The sequence below is a fragment of the Carya illinoinensis genome, chromosome 14, assembly GCF_018687715.1.
Source record: "Carya illinoinensis cultivar Pawnee chromosome 14, C.illinoinensisPawnee_v1, whole genome shotgun sequence".
In the NCBI taxonomy this organism is placed as follows: Eukaryota; Viridiplantae; Streptophyta; class Magnoliopsida; order Fagales; family Juglandaceae; genus Carya; species Carya illinoinensis.
Genome location: NC_056765.1, coordinates 7095736 through 7116867, shown reverse-complemented (window position 1 = coordinate 7116867; position 21132 = coordinate 7095736). Strand labels below are relative to the sequence as shown.

At 38.3% G+C, this 21132-nt stretch overlaps 2 protein-coding genes across 2 annotated transcripts; both read right to left on the bottom strand.

Moving 5' to 3' along the window:
* Nucleotides 1–1762: 1762 nt before the first annotated feature.
* On the bottom strand, nt 1763–3550 carry LOC122294771 (scopoletin glucosyltransferase-like). Its single transcript, XM_043103706.1, has one exon. The coding sequence runs from the start codon at nt 3417–3419 to the stop codon at nt 1956–1958; it is 1464 nt and encodes a 487-aa protein (XP_042959640.1). The 5' UTR covers nt 3420–3550; the 3' UTR covers nt 1763–1955.
* A 2760-nt stretch (nt 3551–6310) lies between these two features.
* LOC122294769 (monocopper oxidase-like protein SKU5) lies at nt 6311–20471 on the bottom strand. The gene is made up of 9 exons (XM_043103705.1): nt 20209–20471; nt 17505–17614; nt 17153–17423; nt 16943–17081; nt 9431–9794; nt 8750–9115; nt 8574–8652; nt 6945–7141; nt 6311–6700 (listed from the first exon to the last, which is right to left on the bottom strand). The coding sequence occupies exons 1-9, from the start codon at nt 20338–20340 to the stop codon at nt 6592–6594; spliced, it is 1767 nt and encodes a 588-aa protein (XP_042959639.1). The 5' UTR covers nt 20341–20471; the 3' UTR covers nt 6311–6591.
* Between the last annotated feature and the right edge of the window lie 661 nt (nt 20472–21132).

The following is a 21132-nucleotide window of genomic DNA, read 5'->3' as shown; positions in this document are numbered from 1 at the left end:
TCCCACATTCGGTGCACTTAAGGGGTGGACGACTGGTGTGCGAAGTTCGAGCAGCAAGTGCAAGATTTTCGAAGGGCGTACGGGAAACTTGGAGAAGACATTGTTGTTCCTCTTGAAAGAGGATTGAGAAAATTTTGTTAAGAGATGGGAGAGGATCAGTGGTGAGAATTTGGGTTCAAAGAGTAGCGAATGAGTCGTTAAGTCCCAGTAGAAATTGGAACACACGTTCATTTTCAGCTCTCTTCTCCAAGGTGCTGGCATCGGTTGGTGGTTGGAGATTGCCCAATTCATCCCAGGGTTGTTTGATGGTATTGTAGTAGTTAGGTATGGAGAGTTAGTTTTGATGGAGATTGAAAATTTCTCATTTGAGATGGAAGAGACGGGCATTGTTGCCATGGCAAAAACGAGATTCAAGATCGAGCCATATAGCTCGAGGGTCATCGTGGTATTCCAGAGAATTGGCTAGGGAAGGGGTTATGGTGTTAAGAACCCAAGTGAGTACCATATCTTTGGTCCTGCTCCATTGGGCATAGTTGGGTGAGCTATTAGCAGGTGCTTTGAGAGTGCCGTCAACAAAACAGAGTTTATTTTTTATGTTGAGGGTTCGACGAAATGCACGTTGCCATTTGGGGAAATTATCTCCAGTGAGATGATCGAAGACGAGGACGAGACTTGGAGAATCAAATGGATGGAGAAGATATGGGGAGGAAATTTGGGAAGCATCGTTGGAGGAAGTCATGGCAAGGGAAAGGTATGTCAGGAACGATTTTGCTCTGATACGATGTTAGGAAATAAATTGGTAGAATAATTCCTCATATTTCTCATTGATCTCATATCCAAATATATAGACATGTTTGATGAGTTATACATGGAAAGAAAGATACAAATAACTATATAGAGAAATCTTGGGATTTTGTAGGATTTGGTAGCTGAAATTTGGTAGCTGTAATTGTTGAAATTTGGTAACTGTAATTGATTCGGTAGCTCCTAAAATCATGGGATTTGGTAGTATTTGGTAACTGTAATTGATTTGGTAGCTGTAATATAGAATATGATTAATTATCCAGTGACAAGCGGGGATGCAAGAGGAGACCATCTTTTGCCACGCGTCATATTCTTGTTGATCAGTGAAGTCTGAAAACTTGAACAGCTGTAACCTCTCAAGTGGGACTACCAACGACTCGATTCCGCTTCCAACCACGAAAAAATTCCCTTGTAGTAAAATATCTACTATAGATCCAAAACAACAGCTCAAGTCTGACATGGACGTGAGGATAAGGTCAGACATGGACGTGCACCTTCGGAGATGCAATCATGCAAGTGTTGTTAAGGGTCCCAAGAGGTTTCCAGGTGATGTCGACTTCTTGTTTATTTTTTGAATCATGCAACAACTTATAAACTTCAGTAATTTCTTGATGATAGATAAATGTTATGGATGAACAGATCAAAGAAAGAAAGAAACCTATTTTCTTTTTCTTTTTTAACCAAATTCATGATTTGGAGGCTGGAAGGTGCCTTAATTGAAGTCCAATCCATTTACAGAGGCATGTAGGTTTGGATTCAGCATTCTATTCTTGGTTCGTTAAATAGAGCAGAAAATTAAGCAAAAAAAATGCAACATCATTGCATCCTTCGGAGAGTGGATTAAGAATATCATACATCCGGTTGAACCTTATGATCATAGTCTTGATCAAAGTACTTTGAAATCTCGTTAAGTCGATTATTGAAGAAAGATAACTGATTTTATTTTATGACTAAGCCATCAATTATAACGGAGAAATATCTTATAAAGATGAGCAAGAGTTACAGAACAAAATCTAAAAAACAGGCTCTTAAAATTTAATAAAAGTACCTAATCCAAACTAGGAAGATAATTAAGATATTTTAACAAATCTTACCCATATAATGGGCGACTAGAACAGTGAAAAAATCCATATCCATTCATTCCAACATACTTAACTGTGGAGGGCCTTTAACTCTTCAATTAAAGCATTCAAATGGGAATAAGATGATCCACCTTCTTCTATGGCTCTCCTTGCCATCTCCCCAAGTTCTTTGGCTCTGCTTCTCATTTCCTTTGCTTCTTCACCTTCCATGAGTTGCCTCACTGCCATCTCTATTGCTTCCTTCTTTATAGGATTATCATTACCACTATAATCAACATATTGCTGAGCACCAACAGGAACCCCAATCTTCAATACCTCAGTCACTAACTTCTCATTGGCAAATTGCTCAGAAAACAATGGCCATGTCACCATAGGCAGCCCAGCAGTCACTCCTTCTAATGTCGAGTTCCACCCACAATGTGTCACAAATCCTCCCACTGCTTCATGATCCAAAATTAAAACTTGGGGTGCCCAACCTCTTATAATCAGTCCCTTACCTTCCATTCTCTTCTCAAATCCCATGGGTAACCAATCTTCATCTTCTTTTTCATTTTTGTCCTTCTTCACAACCCAGATGAATTGCTGCCCCGAAGCCTCAAGACCCATTGCAATCTCCATTAGCTGAGAATCACGGAAGTTAGTCAAGCTTCCGAAACATATATAAACAACTGAATTAATATGCTTTGTGTTAAGCCAATTCATGCATTCATGTTTATCAATCGAGGGTTCTTTTCCCCTCTGACCTTTGTCTTCAGCGTCCTTGTTGCAGAGTGAAACTGGGCCTATATACCATGCCTTTCTTCCGCAAACCTTTGTGTAATGATTTGCATAATCTGGCTCGAGCTCGTAGAAGCTGTTCAAAATAACCCCATAGCTCCTCACCTCGAATTCTCCAACTTCTTTCATGAGGTCGGAAAGGGATGCTTCAACGTATTTGTTATCAGTGGGGGTTGACAGTTTCATCCTTGTCAACTTTATCTCTCCAGGAAAGTTAGGGATGACGAATGGTTCAGAATCAGATGAAACTTCCATTTGAGGCTTGTACTGTCGCATGCTCACCCCTGCGGACGCAGAAAAAACACTGGTTGAATTAAAAACAAGCACTGGGATACCAAATTTAGCGGCAGCATCAATTGTCCATGGAAAGACCATGTCAGCAACAATGCAATGAGGATGATCATGATTTTGCAGTAGCTGCTCGAGTGGTTGCCGGAGCATCTTAAGGGAACTGATGAAAGTGAACATCTTTTCATGGGTAGTCCTGGAATCAGTAGTCTCGCACCCTTCTGGGAGGCCGGCCTCTACTGCCGGGAACTCGATGGTTTGGATATCAATCTTGACGACGCTATTGCCGCGAGTTTTGGTTCTTTCAATCGTTTTCGCAACTATAGGGACGTTGAGCGGGGTGGTGATTATGGTTGCTTTGACACCTCGGGTTGTGAATAGCTTGGCCATGTCTAACATTGGTATCATATGGCCAGGGGCCATAAAGGGAAAGAATAATACATGGACCTGGCGGCTTGTGCTACCCATAGCAGATTTTGACCCAGTTTCAGAACAAGAACGAGTGGTGACGCTGATGAAGAAGGCAACAAGGAGAGTTGGAAATGGAGAGAGTTTGCTAGCTAGGTAGGTTGTGTTGCTACGTGCACTATGTTTGGCTCGTGTCCAATAATATATAATATAAATATTTAAGTTTATTATTTTTTTATAATTTAAATTTTTAGAATAATATGTAAAATATGCATATATTATATTATTATAATTATATTTAAAAGTCTTTATACCACACGCCTGCATGCACGTAACATAATTTAATTTAGAAGATAAATTTTAAAATCTCAATCTTACAAATCAAATTATATTGTGTGGAAGGTATATGAGTGGTATTATATAATTAGTTAAATTATATATATTATATAATTATATTTATAAATAATATATTATTAAGAGTTTATAAAAATAAATTTATAAATTAACATGATTTTATGTAATATATTAATTCATTTTATAATTTAACATATTATGTTAATTAAGTTATATTAATTAGTAAGTTTAGTTATATAAAACTTTATATCCATGATCTCTTTGTGCTTTTGATGATAGAATTAAAAATATTGAAAGGTTCTATTTAGAAGTCAGCATGGAGGACAACCTTCTATACTAACACGTTAAATTCAAAAAATAATAATAATAATAATTTATAAGTCACTTATGCCATATTAATGGTATGTGGAGTTTTTCAACACCAACTTAAAACTTGAATATATAATTCAAAAATTATAGATCAATTTAATACATATTTTGAATTGTAATATAAATATTTTCTTCTATTTTTCATTAACCTCATAAATGGTGATTGCTCTTTTGATTTAGAAGTATATTTTTACCCATTATCATAACCGACTTATGTTCTTACTCTTTTAGGTCTAAGGTTCAAGTCTTTCATGGATGGAAATAATCTTTAAGAGCTTTCGAATTAGGGAGTTGTTCCCTTGAATTACTAGAGGTGTACTTGTTGAAAAGTCATTGTCAAGTGCCTGTGCACCATCGGGATTAGTCGGGACACTGTTCCGAACACTCGATGCGAAAACAAAATGTTCGACTCTCCTATTCACATGTAATAATATGGATCATGCTATTGGAAATTTGGAACCGAGGGTTCTAACTGATGACTAGCATCCCCTCTCAATCCCCTAGCATGGTCCCGTCAAAACAAACAACGCTCCCCCCCCCCCCCCCAAAAAATGTTCGACTCTCCTATTCACATGTAATAATATGGATCATGCTATTGGAAATTTGGAACCGAGGGTTCTAACTAATGACTAGCATCCCCTCTCAATTCCCTAGCATGGTCCCGTCAAAACAAACAACGCCTCCCCCCCCCCCCCAAAAAAAGAGTATAGTCCATCGCAGTCCTCTACCACACAAACACTTTAGAAGACTTCATCTTCTTATATGTCATCATGACGTTTGAACTGTACGTATGTTCTAAATCTACTGTTTCTCACAAATCTGATCACCCGTATATAGATGAAGTTGGAAGGGTATGCATCAAGATGTACTTTGTTGGATGGAAACAATCTTTAAGAGCTTTCGAATTGGGGAGTTGTTCCCTTGAATTACTAGAGGTGTACTTGTAGAAAAGTCCTTACCAAATGCCTATGCACCATCAGTTTTAGTCAGGACACTGTTCCGAACACTCGATGCCAAAACAAAATGTTCGACTCTCCTATTCACATGTAATAATATGAATCATGCTATTGGAAATTTGGAACCGAGGGTTCTAACTGATGACTAGCATCCCATCTTAGTCCCCTAGCATGATCCCGTCGAAACAGACAACACCCCCCCCCCCCCCCCCCCCAAAAAAACAGCATGGTCCCTCTCTATCCTCTACCACACAAATACTTTAGAAGACTCCATCTTCTTATATGTCATGCATGACGTTTGATCTATACGTATGTTCTAAATCCACTGCTTCTCACAAATTTGATCATCCATATATAGATGAAGTTGGAAGGGTATGCATCAAGATGTACTTTCTTGGATGGAAATAATCTTTAAGAGCTTTCGAATTAGGGAGTTGTTCCCTTGAATTACTAAAGGTGTACTTGTAGAAAAGTCCTTACCAAGTGCCTATGCACCATCAGGATTAGTCAGGACACTGTTCCGAATACTCGATACCAAAACAAAATGTTCGACTCTCCTATTCACATGTAATAATATGGATCATGCTATTGAAATTTGGAACCGAGCTAGCATCCCTTCTCAGTCCCCTAGCATGATCCCCCCCAAACAGCATGGTCTCTCCCAGTCCTCTACCACACAAACACTTTAGAAGACTCCATCTTCTTATATGGCATGCATAACGTTTGAACTCTACGTATATTCTAAATCCACTGCTTCCCACAAATCTGATCACCCTTATATAGATGAAGTTGGAACGGTATGCATCAAGATGAGTTGGCATGTACGTACTAGGTTTCTTCTATATTATTACGGGAGAAATGAAATGATTTATGAAGCCATAATTTGTACCTAATTTTTATTTATTTATTAATAGTTAAGTATTTCTGGTAAATTCAAAAATTGTAAATTCAGAATTTATCGAAAGAATTGTTAGGGTTAAAGAATTAATTTTGAAGGGAACATGTTATAGTAAATACATAATATATAAAAATTAAATAAAATTTTGGACCATATAAAAGAAGTTGAAGAGAGATATTTCTATGCATATAATTTTTTTGGGGGCCAATTTTCATATCCATAAAATTTTGAGAAAAAAAAAAGGGAAGGTTTTCAACCTATAAAAAAATCTTAAGGGGGTTGCGCCAATGGCCAGTGATCAACAGATTTTAAAACAAATCGATGGCCATAAATGATCCCAAAAGGATTCAAGTTTATTTGACATTATGGATGTCTTTAATCACAAGCGGTAGATGTTGGCATTGTAATTTTACATCACAACACTTGATCAGTAATACATTCAGTTTCAAAATTACAATGATAGACAATAGAATTACAATTTTACATGCTTTTCATCCAGCAATATTCTACAGTACTCCATTCCCTTGATTTCCCTTCCCGTGGAAACAAATGAAACCTATATATTTTGTATTCCACTGTTCCTCAAATTACATAAAAAAATATCTTGTTCAATTACTTAATACATAATGCTTGCTTATCATTCAATCCAACTTGATTACCCTATGCAAGCTCCTAAGAATGCTATCACTACAATAACCAAAATTCTTCTACTTACATCTGATGAGGACGGTGCACCAGAGAACTTGACTCTGTGAGCCTGATCACTGCAGACAAGAAACAAACAAATAAAATTATTGGTTAAGGTGATGGAAGGTGTTTGTTGTATGAATTGTATATTCATGATGGTATATTTGGAAGATTTATGGAAAATTAACTCAAAGAAATGATGGAAAGTAACTTTTCAGTATATATATATATATAGATTATTGCAAAAGCATTTTGATTTCCGTTGCATAAATATGGTATAATAATCAAACTAACAAGGTGTAGTTGTGTTTGCCTTCTTACTTTTGTAACGATGAAAGTAAGCCGCAATATATAGTATTGTCAGGCAAAGGAACTTCAGTGCCATCATTCTCTGGGTTTACTACATTCACATAAACTTCTTGCCCCAGATACCATGAATTAAGATTCTCTGCACGAAGGTTCCAAAGGCCGGCATTGTCAAGAGAAATTAAAATGGCTGTCCAAGCTCCAGGAAAGACCTGCTCTCAAGAAGAAATAAGAGTATATCAATATAATATTTCATTGTTTTTTCCCTTTTGTTTTCTTTTTTTGGTTTCGATCTTTTTTGTTTCTAGCTAATCATTTATAAACAAAGAATCAAATATATACCACATATATTGTCATTATGTGTGCATGTACATGTGTGCACAAGTACTTTGATGAGTAAAAATAAAGAGAGATTTAGATATGAAAGCTCCTATTATCAAACTAGATTGTGCGAATATAAGGGGAATGAGTATGTAGTTGTTATACACTCATACTTATGTGTTCACCTTCAGCAGTCATACATGAAAAGGTTGAAGTCAGTGCGAACTGCGAAGTAACTGAAAAACTTATAATAGAAGCTAAAAGGTGGGTGTTGAATGTCTTCTGGCATCCAGACATACGTGCTTTTCATGTGTCAAATCAATTATTCGACTCACAAAATGTTTCTATGAACAGATTTACTTCATCTAGGGTGACTGTTTTTGGAATTCTGGCTTCTGAATCGATTTCTTCTGGTAGCTAGATTCTAGTATCCAATCTTAGGTATCTTCTGATCTATTAGTATGAAGATATTCTTAAGATTCAATATTGAAAGGGGCTACCTGGCAAATGCTGATAGCATTACGTCACAGTGGAAATCAAAAGGATTCATTTATTAGATTTCAAAGAGAATCTTTCCAGAAAATTAAACACCTAGGAATTGCATTTCATTTTGACCATATGCCTAGTAAGTTCCTACTGTAGTGAGAGGCAGGGAGCATAGCAAACTCACAATCCCCTAGACCCATCCTGCAATTCTTCAAGGTAGATAATCTGAAGAAAATTAGCATTCACACAGATTATAGAACTCCTTAGCGTTTAAAATAATCTTTATTTTTCTTTTCCTGAATTAAGCTCAATCACCTTCCTAGTTATTGTCTCTCCCAACTTCACTAGGCTTGGCATATCGCATGGGCAATGCCTAGGAGGGTGATAGATTTATTGTCATGTTGGAGAGGGATTCAGGGCAATCGCCACATTGCAGCTGTATGGAAGATTGTGCCTCTATGCTTAATGTGGTGTACATGGAACGAAAGAAATGGCCGCTGTTTCAATAATAGGGAACGCTCTCTAGATGGTTTTAGGGCTTTTTTCTTTCATAGATTGTTGCTTTGGGTTTCTTCTATTGTATTGGATGGAACGAGTTTTAATGACTTTTATGCTACTTTACGTAGCGCATAGTTTATAATTAGGCTCTTTCTTGTATACTTCCTATGTACTCGGGCTTTGCCTAATTACGTGGATTAATAAATTCTCTTTTACCTATCAAAAAAAAAAGTTATTGTCTCTCCCATCCCTCCATTGCAGCTTTCCAATACAAAAATTACTTCACCAGTTGATCTCGCTACAAAAGCATTTTGGGTCAAGATTAAGAGATAGACATACCTGTGTAGTGCAACGAGCAACACCATCCCATTTGTTATAAGTGCCTCTGCTATTCTCTGTCCACACTCCAAAATCCATACTACAGTTGCAAAAGGAAATTGTCCAAATCAATTTTTAAGTACACAAACTAGAAATTTTCAATTAAGGTCCTAAGGACATCAAAGCTAAAGGCTCACCCCACAACAAAAAATGCATAACCATCCATGTGGTAGTTCTGGACAGTTGTATCATTGTTTTGAAAGATGATTTCCATAAATCCTTTGTGAGTACCATTAATTAGAGATGTATCCATTTTGGGAGGCCTGTTCATCAGTCTATTCGGGAAATCCAGCTTGTAGACTCCAAGCAAGTTGAACTGCTGCGCGAGCTTTAGGGGTGTTGCAGGTGGCAAATATGAAATACCATTGAGGGTAGTACGCCACTTCCCATCTATAAGCTCTGGAGGTCTATTGAGGATCACATATACATCCGTAACTGTAATTTGACCATATTTGAAAGATCCCTGTGGATTTGGACGAGCAGCACCAGCAGACACATTCCACCTGAAAGGCACCATGGAGATGAGAATGTGACAATAGTCTGCTCAGCATCCATGACTACTCATCCAACACAATAACAATGTTGCTTTGCCATCCGACAAAAATGTCAATCATAAGCAGTTGAAAAGATACTTCATCCCAGATCACATAACTTATTAATGTTGAGACCAGGGATGAAACCATCTCTCAACCACTCACTTTCCTGCATAGGAAATGTTACTGATTGATGTAAGACTAAGAATCTTTGGTGAAGTCTACAATATGTCCTTATGGGATATTTATGTCATTAATCCAAAAAGAGATATACTTAACTACAACCTTATGGATCTTGCTTGATTCATTGAGAAATAAGAGTCGTATTCATTAGGAAGATCAGGAAGAGGACCTGAAACAGGTCCTAGAGAGTTGAAGTAATGCAAAATGGCAACTCCAGTAGCCCTAACCAATGCAGATGAATTGACAAACCGCGAACTTGCAACCACATAGTAGTCATGGCTAGCATTTTGATCCATCGTGACCAAGAATGAGTATGACTGACCCACATGAATATCCATGTCTGTGTAGTTCTGCTGAACTGTGTAAGATCCTTCAGTCTCCACAAGAAGTAAGTTATGATCTTGTATTCGAAAATTCAAGCTAGTTGAAATACCAACATTGTGCACCCGGAGGCGGTATGTTTTTCCTGTAGCAAATGAAATTTCAAACATTTGGCTATTACAAAAACTGCAACCAAGAGAAACTGCACATATATTTCATGTTAACTGAACTTTTTCTCTTATCCCAAACTGGGATTTAGGTGGCTTAAAAAGTACTTCAAATATACAATTGTTTATAATTAAAAACAAATACAAAAAATGTTTGACATGTGAAAATTGGTTTATGGGTCATGCTTTGAAGATGAATTAAGTTGGAGACAAATTATTTCGTCACAACCTGGCCTTCATGTATACAGATAAATAATATTCTAGGCTCATTGAGCTAATTTGGGAGTAGTATATGGCAAAAGATATTTTATGATTATTCTATTAAGCTTATTTACTTAGTCATGTGGAGGAAAACGGATTGATTTTAAGAATGTGAACTTATGAGCGTGGATGAGAGCCTAGTGGTTAATAAGAAAAAATATTGATCTATTTTTTTAATTTATCTTCAATTAGAACCTGGCATAAACCAGATCCTCTACACCCTAAAATAGCAAGATGACATATCAGCCTTTTACAAATCAAAATAGGCTCTCGTCAATAAAATCCTTATTTACAGATTAAAAAAATAAAATAGGTTTGCCCACACTAAATTCTTCTCTCTCTTTTCCGTTAGTGGAAAGAGAGGAGAAGTGGGTCGTACTGGCCCCAAGGAGGAATATTCTAACAGAAAGGTGGCTTGTACGGTGTGGAGTCAGGCGGTGAGTGGAGGTTTTTTTGTCAGTTATTGGCAGAAGGGGGCGGAGCTGGGTGTTTTGGTGTGAGTTTTCGTCAAGAGAAGGCTCAGGGAAGTGCAGACAGACTAGAGGCTGGAGGTGACGATGGATAATTTGGAGGCAGAATGGGAGAAGCTTACGCTTACAGAGGAAGAAAAGATTAATGTTGATTTGGATAATGATACTCCTGAGGAACTGAAGAGTAAAGGAGAAAGGAGTTTAGTTGGTAGGATATGGCTTGAGAGGAGAATAAATTCCAGAGTAGTTGAAGCTACGATGGCAAAGGTTTGGATTCTCAGCAGAGTGGCAAAGTTTGTAGAGGTAGGTAAGAACACTTTTGTTATCACCTTTGCAAATCATGCAGACAAACAGAAAGTCTGGGGAGGCAAACCATGGCTGTTTGATAATCAGGTGATGGTGCTTAAAGAGTATGATGGATTGAATCCACCGATGAAAATGTGCTTTGATCATGAGGTGCTATGGGTGCATATGTACAATCTGCCCCTAGCTATGATGACACAAAAGAAGGGAGAGCAGGTGGGGAATACGGTGGGAAAGGTAAGAGATGTCGATGTTCAAGGTGATGGGAGTGGTTGGGGGAGTTACTTGAGGGTCAAAATCGAACTAGATTTAACAAGACCATTGGCGAGGGGCAGAACAGTTTCTGTCCAAGGAAAAAGCCTGTGGATATCATTCAGGTATGAGAAGCTACCTTTCCTTTGTTTCTCTTGTGGTAGAATTCTTCATGAAACTAATGGTTGTCCAGGGAAGATAGATATGAGTGAAGGGGGTAGTGAGACTAAGGAGCAATTTGGGGCCTGGTTAAGAGTAAGTTCAGTTGGGAAAAAATGGAGAGGTCCAGAAGCAAAGGGAGAAGTTAGAAGAGAAGGTTCTTGGAGAAGAGATGGAGGAGAAGAAGTAGAATCTAGTCATGAAGGAGGAAAGGCACTTCTGAGAGATATAGAAACAAGGGAGCAAGAGGAGAGTCAAGAGACAGTGGGGAGTGAAAAAAAAGTGAGTGGAGGGGATGAAGAACTTATAGTAAGGGGAGGGATGGAGTTTGGCTTAAAAGAAGTTGATGTACGGGTAGATGAGGAAGAAGGGGTGGAGGGGGAGGAGATTAGTGTTCCTGATGAAGAGTTAGAAGTTGAAGGGGAGGGAGAGGTACTTAAGGATTTGGTCAAGGGAAGGAAAACATGGAAAAGAAGGGCTCGATTTATGGGAAACAAGAGTAGTTTGCCATTACCATCAGGGCCTCTAAAAAGGCCAGTGGAAGGAGGGCAGGTTGGGATAAAAGAAGTGAAGAATGTAAAGAAACAAAGGAGACAATTAGAAGTGAAGGAACCTGTTGCACAGGTAGAATTGGCGGTGGCTGTTAAGCAGCCCAGCCAAGTATTATGAAACTACTAAGTTGGAACTGCCGAGGGCTTGACAACCCTCGGACAGTTCAAGACCTCTGCTCCTTAGTAGAGGAGCTGCCAAGTGTGGTCTTTGTAATGGAAACTAAGATACAGACAAGCAGGTTGGAAGGAATCAGAAAAAGGATGAGAATGGAAGGGTGTTTTGGGGTGGAATTGAATAGGAGAGGGGGTGGTCTGGCTTTGTTTTGGAGAAATGAAGGTATGGTGAAGATTTTGAACTTCACTCAGAGGCATATTAGTGCATGGATTTGTGATAATCAGGGGCGACACTTACGGCTTCTAACAGGCTTCTATGGCCATCCTGAGGCTAGTAAGAGGCAAGAGGCTTGGCAACTACTGTCATCCATTAAACCTGACAGCAACAAAGGGTGGTGTGTTATGGGAGACTTTAATGAGATCCTTACACATGATGAGAAGGTGGGTGGCAGGCCTAGAGGAGACTATTTAATGAACAACTTCAGAAATGCTTTGGAGGAGGGAGGATTATTTGATCTAAGATGGGAAGGGGACAAGTATACTTGGAGCAATAGACATGATGATGAGACTTTTATAAAGGAAAGGTTGGATAGGGTGGTGGCCAATCAGGCTTGGATTGAAGCTCAAAAAGAGATTAAGGTGGAAGTTCTAGTGGCTAGGAGGTCTGACCATAGGCCTCTCCTGCTAACTTTTTATCAATCCTCTTTTTTTCAGGTTTACAGAAATTTCAAATATGAGGCTTGGTGGGCTACTGAAACAGATTGTGAGAAGATTATTAAGGAAGGGTGGCAACAAATAAGAAGTGGAGGAGGACCAGTTGGGAAACTACAAGGCTTGATCAATAGATGTACTGGTTTTCTGAAGAAATGGAGTAGAGGTCTAAGGAGAAATAAGGCCCCAGAAATCCATGAAAAAACTGAGCTTCTAAAGCTCTTACAGAGAGAGGAAGGGAGCCACAATGTAAAGGAGATTCGAAGCCTTCAGAAAGAATTGGAATGCTTGCTTGAGCAAGAGGATTTGAAGTGGAGGCAGAGATCTAAAAGAAACTGGTATAAGCATGGGGATAGGAACACCAAATTTTTCCATGCTTGTGCTAGTCAGAGGAAGAGGAAAAACATGATTAATCAGATTATTAATGAGCAAGGGAACAAAGTGACTAATATGGAGGAGATTGAAGGGGCTTTCAATGGATATTTCAAGGAATTGTTTCAGTCGACCAACCCAACTCAGGAGGAGCTTACTGAGTGTTTAAAGGCAGTAGAGCCAAGAGTAACTGAAGAAATGAATGAAATGCTATCAAAAAAATTTACAAGACCAGAAATAGAAGAAGCTATTAAACATATGGGGCCTTTAAAATCCCCTGGACCAGATGGACTAGGAGCTAGCTTCTACCAAAATCATTGGATGGTAGTGGGGGATAATGTTAGTGAAGCAGTACTAGCTGTTTTGAATAGTGGGGAAATGGAAGAATGGATGAATTACACTCACATAGCTCTTATCCCTAAAGTTAAAAACCCTTCAAAAGTGAGTGAATACAGGCCTATTAGCCTGTGTAATGTAGTGTACAAGATAGTTTCAAAAGCTATTGCTAACAGATTCAAGAAGGTATTGGAAGTGATTATTTCTCCCAATCAAAGTGCATTCATCCCAGGTAGACTGATTTCTGACAACATAATGATTGCCTATGAAGCCCTCCATGCTATGAAGACTAGACATAAGGGAGAGGTGGGGTCAATGGCTGTTAAGTTGGATATGTCCAAGGCATATGATCGTATTGAATGGAATTTCCTCAAGGCAATCATGAAACAGCTGGGCTTTTGTGAAAAATGGATCAGGTTAATCATGTGTTGTGTTTCTTCTGTCTCTTATTCAGTACTTTTAAATGGTAGACCTGGGAGGAGATTTTGTCCAGCAAGAGGTTTAAGGCAAGGGGATCTTATATCCCCTTACCTGTTTATTGTCTGTGCAGAAGGGTTAAGCTCCTTGCTTAATTTTTCTGATGCAAGGGGTTTGACAAAAGGGGTGACAATGGCAAGAGGGGGGACTAGGATCAATCACCTGCTCTTTGCAGATGATTGTGTCCTTTTTGGAAGGGCCAAGTGTGAGGAATGGAAGAAGCTTATGGACTTGCTAAAAGTCTATGAGAGGGCCTCAGGGCAGTTTTTGAATAAAGAGAAAACTTCTATTTTCTTTAGTTCTAACACGAAGGCTATGGATAGAGACTGTATTTTGAGGGAGGGTGGATCAGTGGCTTGTGGCAGCTATGAGAAATACCTTGGCCTCCCATCTCTAGTGGGGAGATCAAGATATAATACCTTCTCAGTTATAAAAGACAGAATATGGAAAAAAATCAGTAGCTGGCAGAACAGGTTCTTGTCCCAAGCAGGAAGAGAAATAATGATTAAAGCAGTTTTGCAAGCAGTACCCACGTATACCATGAGTGTATTCAAGCTACCTAAGAACTTATGTTCAGAAATCAATGGTATGCTGTCAAGATTCTGGTGGGGAAGTGTTAAGGGTGAGAAGAAAATTCAGTGGCAAAGTTGGGATAGAATGGGAACACAGAAGCTGAAGGGAGGGATGGGATTCAGAGATTTGGACAGTTTCAACTCAGCTTTACTAGCAAAGCAAGCTTGGAGGTTTTTACAAAAGCCAAACTCTCTTGTTTCTTCTATTTTCAGAGAGAAGTACCTAAAGTCTAAGCACCTGCTGGAAGCCAAGTTGGGATCAAATCCTTCTTTAATCTGGAGGAGTATATGGGGCTCACTGAATTTATTGAAGGAGGGACTGAGATGGAGGGTAGGGAATGGCAAGGATATTGGTGTGTGGGGCTTTAAGTGGCTTAACTCCCCATCTTCCTTTAAGGTTCAATCTCCAGTCAGTCTTCTGGATAGCAAGGCAAAGGTGTGTGAGTTGCTGAAGCAGGATGGGAAAGAATGGAATGAGGAGTTAGTGAGGAAGGTGTTTGTTAAAGAGGAAGCTGATCAGATCATAAGCATCCCTTTAAGTAAACTTGGCTCGAGTGATAAGCTAATTTGGGGCCCTTCTAATAGAGGTCTCTTCTCTGTTAGAAGTGCTTACTTTGTGGAACAAGAAAGAAAAAGAGCTTTAAAGGGGGAAACCTCTAGGGAGCTTAAAAAAGATTTGAGATGGCAGAACATCTGGAGTCTACAAGTGCCAGGAGTTTACAAAGCTTTTCTCTGGAAATTGGGCAATGAGGTGCTTGCAACAAAGGTGAATTTGCTCAAGAGGAAGGTGACAGAGGATGCTTTATGTCCAATATGTGGCACTGAGGAGGAAACTGCCATGCATGCTATGTGGCAATGTCCTGCTGCCAGGGATGTGTGGACAGGTTCAATTCGAGTAGTGCAGAAGTGGTCCAGTGCAGAAGACAACTTTCTGATTCTATGGGAGAAGTTGATGGATAAACTGTCTGAAAAAGAGCTAGAATTAGTGGCTGTATTGATGAGGCTTCTGTGGCTTAGAAGAAATTCTTTTATATTTGAAAAGAAGTTCAAAGATCCTGATTCTGTAGTTTGCACAGCTAGAGCAGTTATTGAGGACTTTCAAGAAGCTCGAACACATGAAGTAAAGATAACAAGTGCAGCTAATATGGGAAGTGGCAGTCAAAGATGGATAAAGCCTATACAGGGGTTCATTAAAGCAAACTGGGATGCCTCTACAAATACAAGAAATCTGGGACTAGGAATTGTCTTGAGGGATGAGGTTGGAGAAGTTCTAGCTTGTGCTTGCTTTAAAAAGCCACCAGTTTTGGATTCAAGCTTAGCTGAAACTATGGCATTATGGCAGGCTGTTGAACTGAGCCATGAGTTGGGTTTCAATAGAGTCATCCTTGAAGGAGATGCTCAAGTGGTGATATATGCTGTTAACAGTGTGGATGAGGATCTATCTTCTGGTGGGCATATAGTAGAGGATGTCAAAGCTGTGTTAAGAGAAAGAAGATCATGGAAGATTCAGTTTACAAGAAGAGAAGGAAATGAAGTAGCACATTTGTTAGCAAAAAAAGCTTTATTAGTTGAGCAGGACCAGATTTGGATTGATGAGTGTCCAGACTTTATTTCTTTACAAGTTTGTAAGGAGTCATATTGTACTGGTGATTCTTAGTTGTGATGAATATACGAGGTTACTTTCAAAAAAAAAAAAAATCTGCAAAAATGTAAATTTAAAAAAAATAAATAAATAGAGGGCTGGATAGCCACCCCTGGCCAGGTCCCCCCAGGCAAGGTGGGTCTCCAACCACCCTGCTCCGAGATGGATCTTTGGCTGCACTAGTGGTTGTGGTCGCATGGTGATCACCACCTCTGGTCCACCCTAAGGGTGGTTATATATGTCTTTTTAAAAAAAAATAAACAAAATTTGAAAAATAACCGTTTAGTATGGCCTTTACAAAAAATAGCAGAATTCTCATGTAGCAGTTTGTGATTGGAGGGCGTCCTAATTATAGGTGCTCTATTTTAGTGACTCTCAGATCATTGCAGCTTACCAAATAATTAGTACAAGATTAGTAAGCTAACAATTCTATGTTTGCACTAAGGTAAATCAAGAAATGTGATTAGTTCATGATGATATTTGAACTGCTGATGAAGGCTTAAGTGATCAAAACTTGACGAATGGACGGTATTGATCTATTGTAAGTTGGTAGGGGTTTATGGGCTTACTGTGATTAGTTAAATTCAGTGGTAGAGATTTTACCGCATTAACATTTTCTCACTTTCAAATTCAAGTCAATGAACAAAATAAGGCAAATACTAAAATGATAGATATTTGAATTTCAAAGTGATAGTAAGGCCTGGCCGGAAAATGTTCTTGCTAAAAAGTTCAGTACGTGTCTTCTATGGCAAAACTTCTACTATTGTATTGAAAAGGTTGAGATTTAGAGAAATCCACCCCATAGGTTACGCCAGAAAATCTAAAGAATCCTTATCCATGACAAACAATTAGATTAGTTGAGAAGGTTAATGCTACATGATTGGCACATACATTGTAGAAAGTTACCTGGTTCAACGTTTATTGTCTGGTAAGCAATGCCATCTGGAACAACTGCCTCATCAAAGCGATAGGGACCGAGTCCATTAATGAGGATACCATCAGGAACTCCAAGGTCAGTACCTTTTTCAACATCCTTCCTTAGTTCCTGTTTCCCCATAAGCATCGGTCAATACCAAGGAAACCAACAAAAATAACCCTAACAAGATATACACCGACCTTATGACTCTTAGTATACCAGTCGCTAATGAAGATTGTAATATCTCCATCTGGCGTCCCGAAGGGCAGTGGAATCACTTCTCTGTTGTTGATGATGACTCCCCCATATCCACCAGCAGCTCTCTGAAAGCTTAGGGAAGGGAAGTAAAAGAAACTCCCTATTTGATCTTTAACCTGAAACTGATATGTCCAATTCCAACCAGCAGGAATTGGACAATTAGTCCCTGAAACACCATCTTGCCAAGAGTTCTTCCTATGTTGTATGCCATCCCTGCATTACACTAAGCAATATTAAGATTAATAAAGTAGATACATGCATTTCGCTTATTTTTTACAGTAGAAGTAGATATACCATGTCAGTAACAACGGCTCATCAAGATTATTCTTGACATTGACAACAACATTCCAATTTGTAGTGACATTGAGAATTGGTCCTGGAAATTGCCCGTTAATCCCAATCACCTGGAATAATTGGATCAAAATTAATTGGCAAGGGGGGAGTAGCCAAGATATTAAGCACAACAAAGTATATAAACCACAACATAAAGATGGACACTGTAGTAAATGGATGCACGATATCACAGGAACACAGATAAATAAAGCCTCCACTCCAAAACCTAGGATCAGTATGAGAAAGAAATAATGGAAAAGTTATAGAATAGGTTGACCGTGCTTAAGCAGTCAGCAGGTAAGCCTCATCTTTGTACCCAAGTTTAGGTCAATTACTCATAACTCATGCATCAAGTGAAAAAGGAATGGTAGATGGTTAAAGAAATAAATGACACATTAACAGCATATTTGAAGAAGCACAAATATTAAGAGTAAAAATTAATAGGGAATCAAGTGTTGATGGGTAGAACAAGAATAAAGTTCTAAGAGTAACATACAAATGTGGTGGACGTCACCTGGCAGAAGAAGAGTGCAAAAAATGCATTAAACAAAGGTGTCTTCATAGTGGCATCGATCTCCAGATGTGAGAAGCAGATTCCCAAGATTATATTGTGACAAAGCAAGTAATTTATTTATTATATTATACAAGCACAAATGCCTGATTTTTGAATCAGCAAACTATTGTAGGACTTTGCACATCTAATACAAGAATGTTAAAGGATTCAGATAAATTGAAAAGCACACCCATATGGCCACTACATGCTTCACGATTAGATTACTGAGTGATAGGGTCTCAATTACCACATTCAATAATTCGATTTAGTATCTGAACCCATAAATTTGGTAAGATGGATTATGACTGTTTTGAGGCGAAACTAGTTTGAAACTTTTGGTTGCCGGTATGGATTTATTTAATCTATATTGTATGGCAACTGCTGGAAACATGTGGTTCATAGATTTCTAAAGACAGTGTTACTTGTTAATAGTCTAGTTAGCTGATGATGAAGCAACAACCAATATCAATATTATGATAACTAATAACCAAGAGTCACTTGCGTGGGCACAAGAAGAAATGCATCACATTCCACAACCCAAAATTAAGCCTGAAAGCACTTTGGGCACAAATCAACATTTTCCCCCAGTAAGAAAAGTGAGGTCACTGCCAAACATAATTGCCAACAGGGATGGGAAAGTCCGATGGGGTGGATGGGCAGATGGGCAGTTGCCCTGCCGCCTTTTTAAGAAAGAAGGAAAGAAATTCTCGCATGTAGAGCAATTGGCAAATAAGATTGTCTATACAAAATTCAGGCTTTAGTTAAATCATTAAAATATAAAAAGAAAGACAGAAAAAGAACTCAGGTGCCATAATAAGAAGACCTAAGTACAAACCATACGTCATAAATGAGTTTAGTAAACAGTGACAAATTCCTGAGTTTATTTAACGGCACTTCTGTGAGATACAAGAGAGCTCCTATGCTGTCATCGCTCCAATAGATTAACAGTAGAGATCTTCAGGCACCACTCATCCTAATAAAACCTCAAAAAATAAAACAAATATTTTTCTCTGAATCCCAGTGAAGGGAAGCGCTCTTCGCACATGCTAGCATACTTAATTTTCCTTCTGCTTTATAGGTTTTTTTGGGAACACAAACCATCTTGTCTCTTCTCATAATTTCCTTCCCAAACCATCACTCACACAAACACTTTTTATTTTCAAATTTTCAAATTTTTCATTTAATCATTATCTAATCATTACAACTTTCTCAAACTTCCAAACAAATCACAAAAAATAATACTACTTTTTCAAATTTCAAAATAAAAATTATATTTTAACAGTATTTTAACTAATATTTTTACTCAACTTTTTCTCTTTCATTTTCCAAAATCCAATAAAATATCTTAACTCAAATCATTTCACTACTATTTACGAACCATTTCACTACTATTAATAGAATTCTCATCTCATCTTACTTCCCAAACGAGCCAAGTCAATGCTAGATTACTACATCTGCCCTCAGCTTTTCCTTTAATTTTTATCTCTTCGTTTTTCTCTTTGCTTTCATCTTTAAAAAGAATACCAAAGGAAAATAGATCCATTCTTTTTCATTCCCGAGGAAGTACATATTTTGCCCGAATTTTCTTCCATAATGGTACAATAGTCTCATTGGGTGAAAACAAAAAAGATTGTGACGCTGCAAGGTGAGTTTTATTTTTTATTAACATCTCGGGAAGGAGGAAGGGGTATAGCTTCTTCTACTTCGCGAACTGAATTCTGACCCAAACCCTCCTACAAGGCTGGCTACTTTGGGTCGACCACGGGGGTAGAGTTGAAAAGTTTGGATAAACAAGTATTGTCTTAATTGAAATTGGCGGTGTAAATTTCTTTGAATACTTCATCAATGCCGTAGGCATTACAAGATTTGCATTAGGAACTTGTTCCGAGTTAAATTTCTTTAGCTTTTCACTCTACAGCTTATTAGAATCATTCTCTAGTAAGCAACTAATTTCCAAGAAACTAATAAAATGAACAATACCCAAAATTTAACATGAGCTATTTCTAAACAGTGTGCATTTACTTCCTAAGAACGAGAGTGACAAAAACTTGAGAGTAGAGGAACAAAATCAACAAGTAAAGAGAACTGCAGAGAATGAAGTGAAGAAATAACCCGTTGTTTAACTCCAAGTGGGGAAGCAGTGATGTAGGAGACAGTCCAATCGAAGAACACAAAAGGATCACCTGCCAAAGCGGCAATTGGGAAGCAGGAGAGAAGGACAACAAAGAAGGATGAAGGTGGCATTGGATCCAGATTCCTATACCAAAGTTTTCTTTTTTTTATTTCCTTTCTGGGTAATGGGTATCCGTATCTTACTTGTCTTCACTGAGAAGATAAGAGAGAGAGAGAGAGAGAGAGAGAGAGAGTTGTGGGGGGGGGGGGGGGGGGGGGGCGGGATGGGTGAGCGAGGTAGCGAGTAGAGTGGAAACAACGGTAGTGGCATATTTTGGCAGAGATTCGAGAAACAGCTATGGCCGTCAGAGGTGCCTGTTGTGTTGTGTTGTGGGTCCCATTTGCTGCCATTTTTATAGAGAATCGAGCCGGAGCCACCGTGTTTTGCACGACTTTAGAGAACGCGAATCACATTGCGGGCCATTAAAGCGTAAATCGCATTGGGAAAGTTGGGGGGAATTGGAGCTGCTGCTGGCTGCTGCTGCTGCTAATCGCTTTGAACCGACAGGGAGAAAAAAATAATAATATAGACAATTTTTAATACTTTATATTATTATTTAATGATAAAATAACATATTTTAACCCGTCTTTGATGTTTTTTAAATCTAGGGTAATGCTAACCGCGCACCGTTAAGAGTAAATATTTTTTTTAATTATTAAAAAATTATAAAAATATATAATTTCATTAATAATTACTTATTTAATTGTTAAGTTAAAAAAAAATTAAAATATTCAAACGATAACTTTAAACAGTAACCATAAAGGGATTAAATAGTATTTTCCTTTAATATATGATGGTACTATATAGATCGTTGCGTTGCAATGGTATAAGAATTGTGTTTTGTAGCATTTTTCTAGATTGAT

Excerpts from the sequence above, each read along its gene's own strand:
- LOC122294771 (XM_043103706.1), bottom strand. The coding sequence starts at position 3,419 with ATGGGTAGCACAAGCCGCCAGGTCCATGTATTATTCTTTCCCTTTATG.
- LOC122294769 (XM_043103705.1), bottom strand. The coding sequence starts at position 20,340 with ATGCCACCTTCATCCTTCTTTGTTGTCCTTCTCTCCTGCTTCCCAATT. Across the intron at positions 17,615-20,208 it reads CACTTGGAGTTAAACAACGG|GTGATTGGGATTAACGGGCA; the intron begins GTTATTTCTTCA and ends CAATTATTCCAG. Across the intron at positions 7,142-8,573 it reads TTGCTCGTTGCACTACACAG|GTCTTTCCTGGAGCTTGGAC; the intron begins GTATGTCTATCT and ends TCTTGAGAGCAG.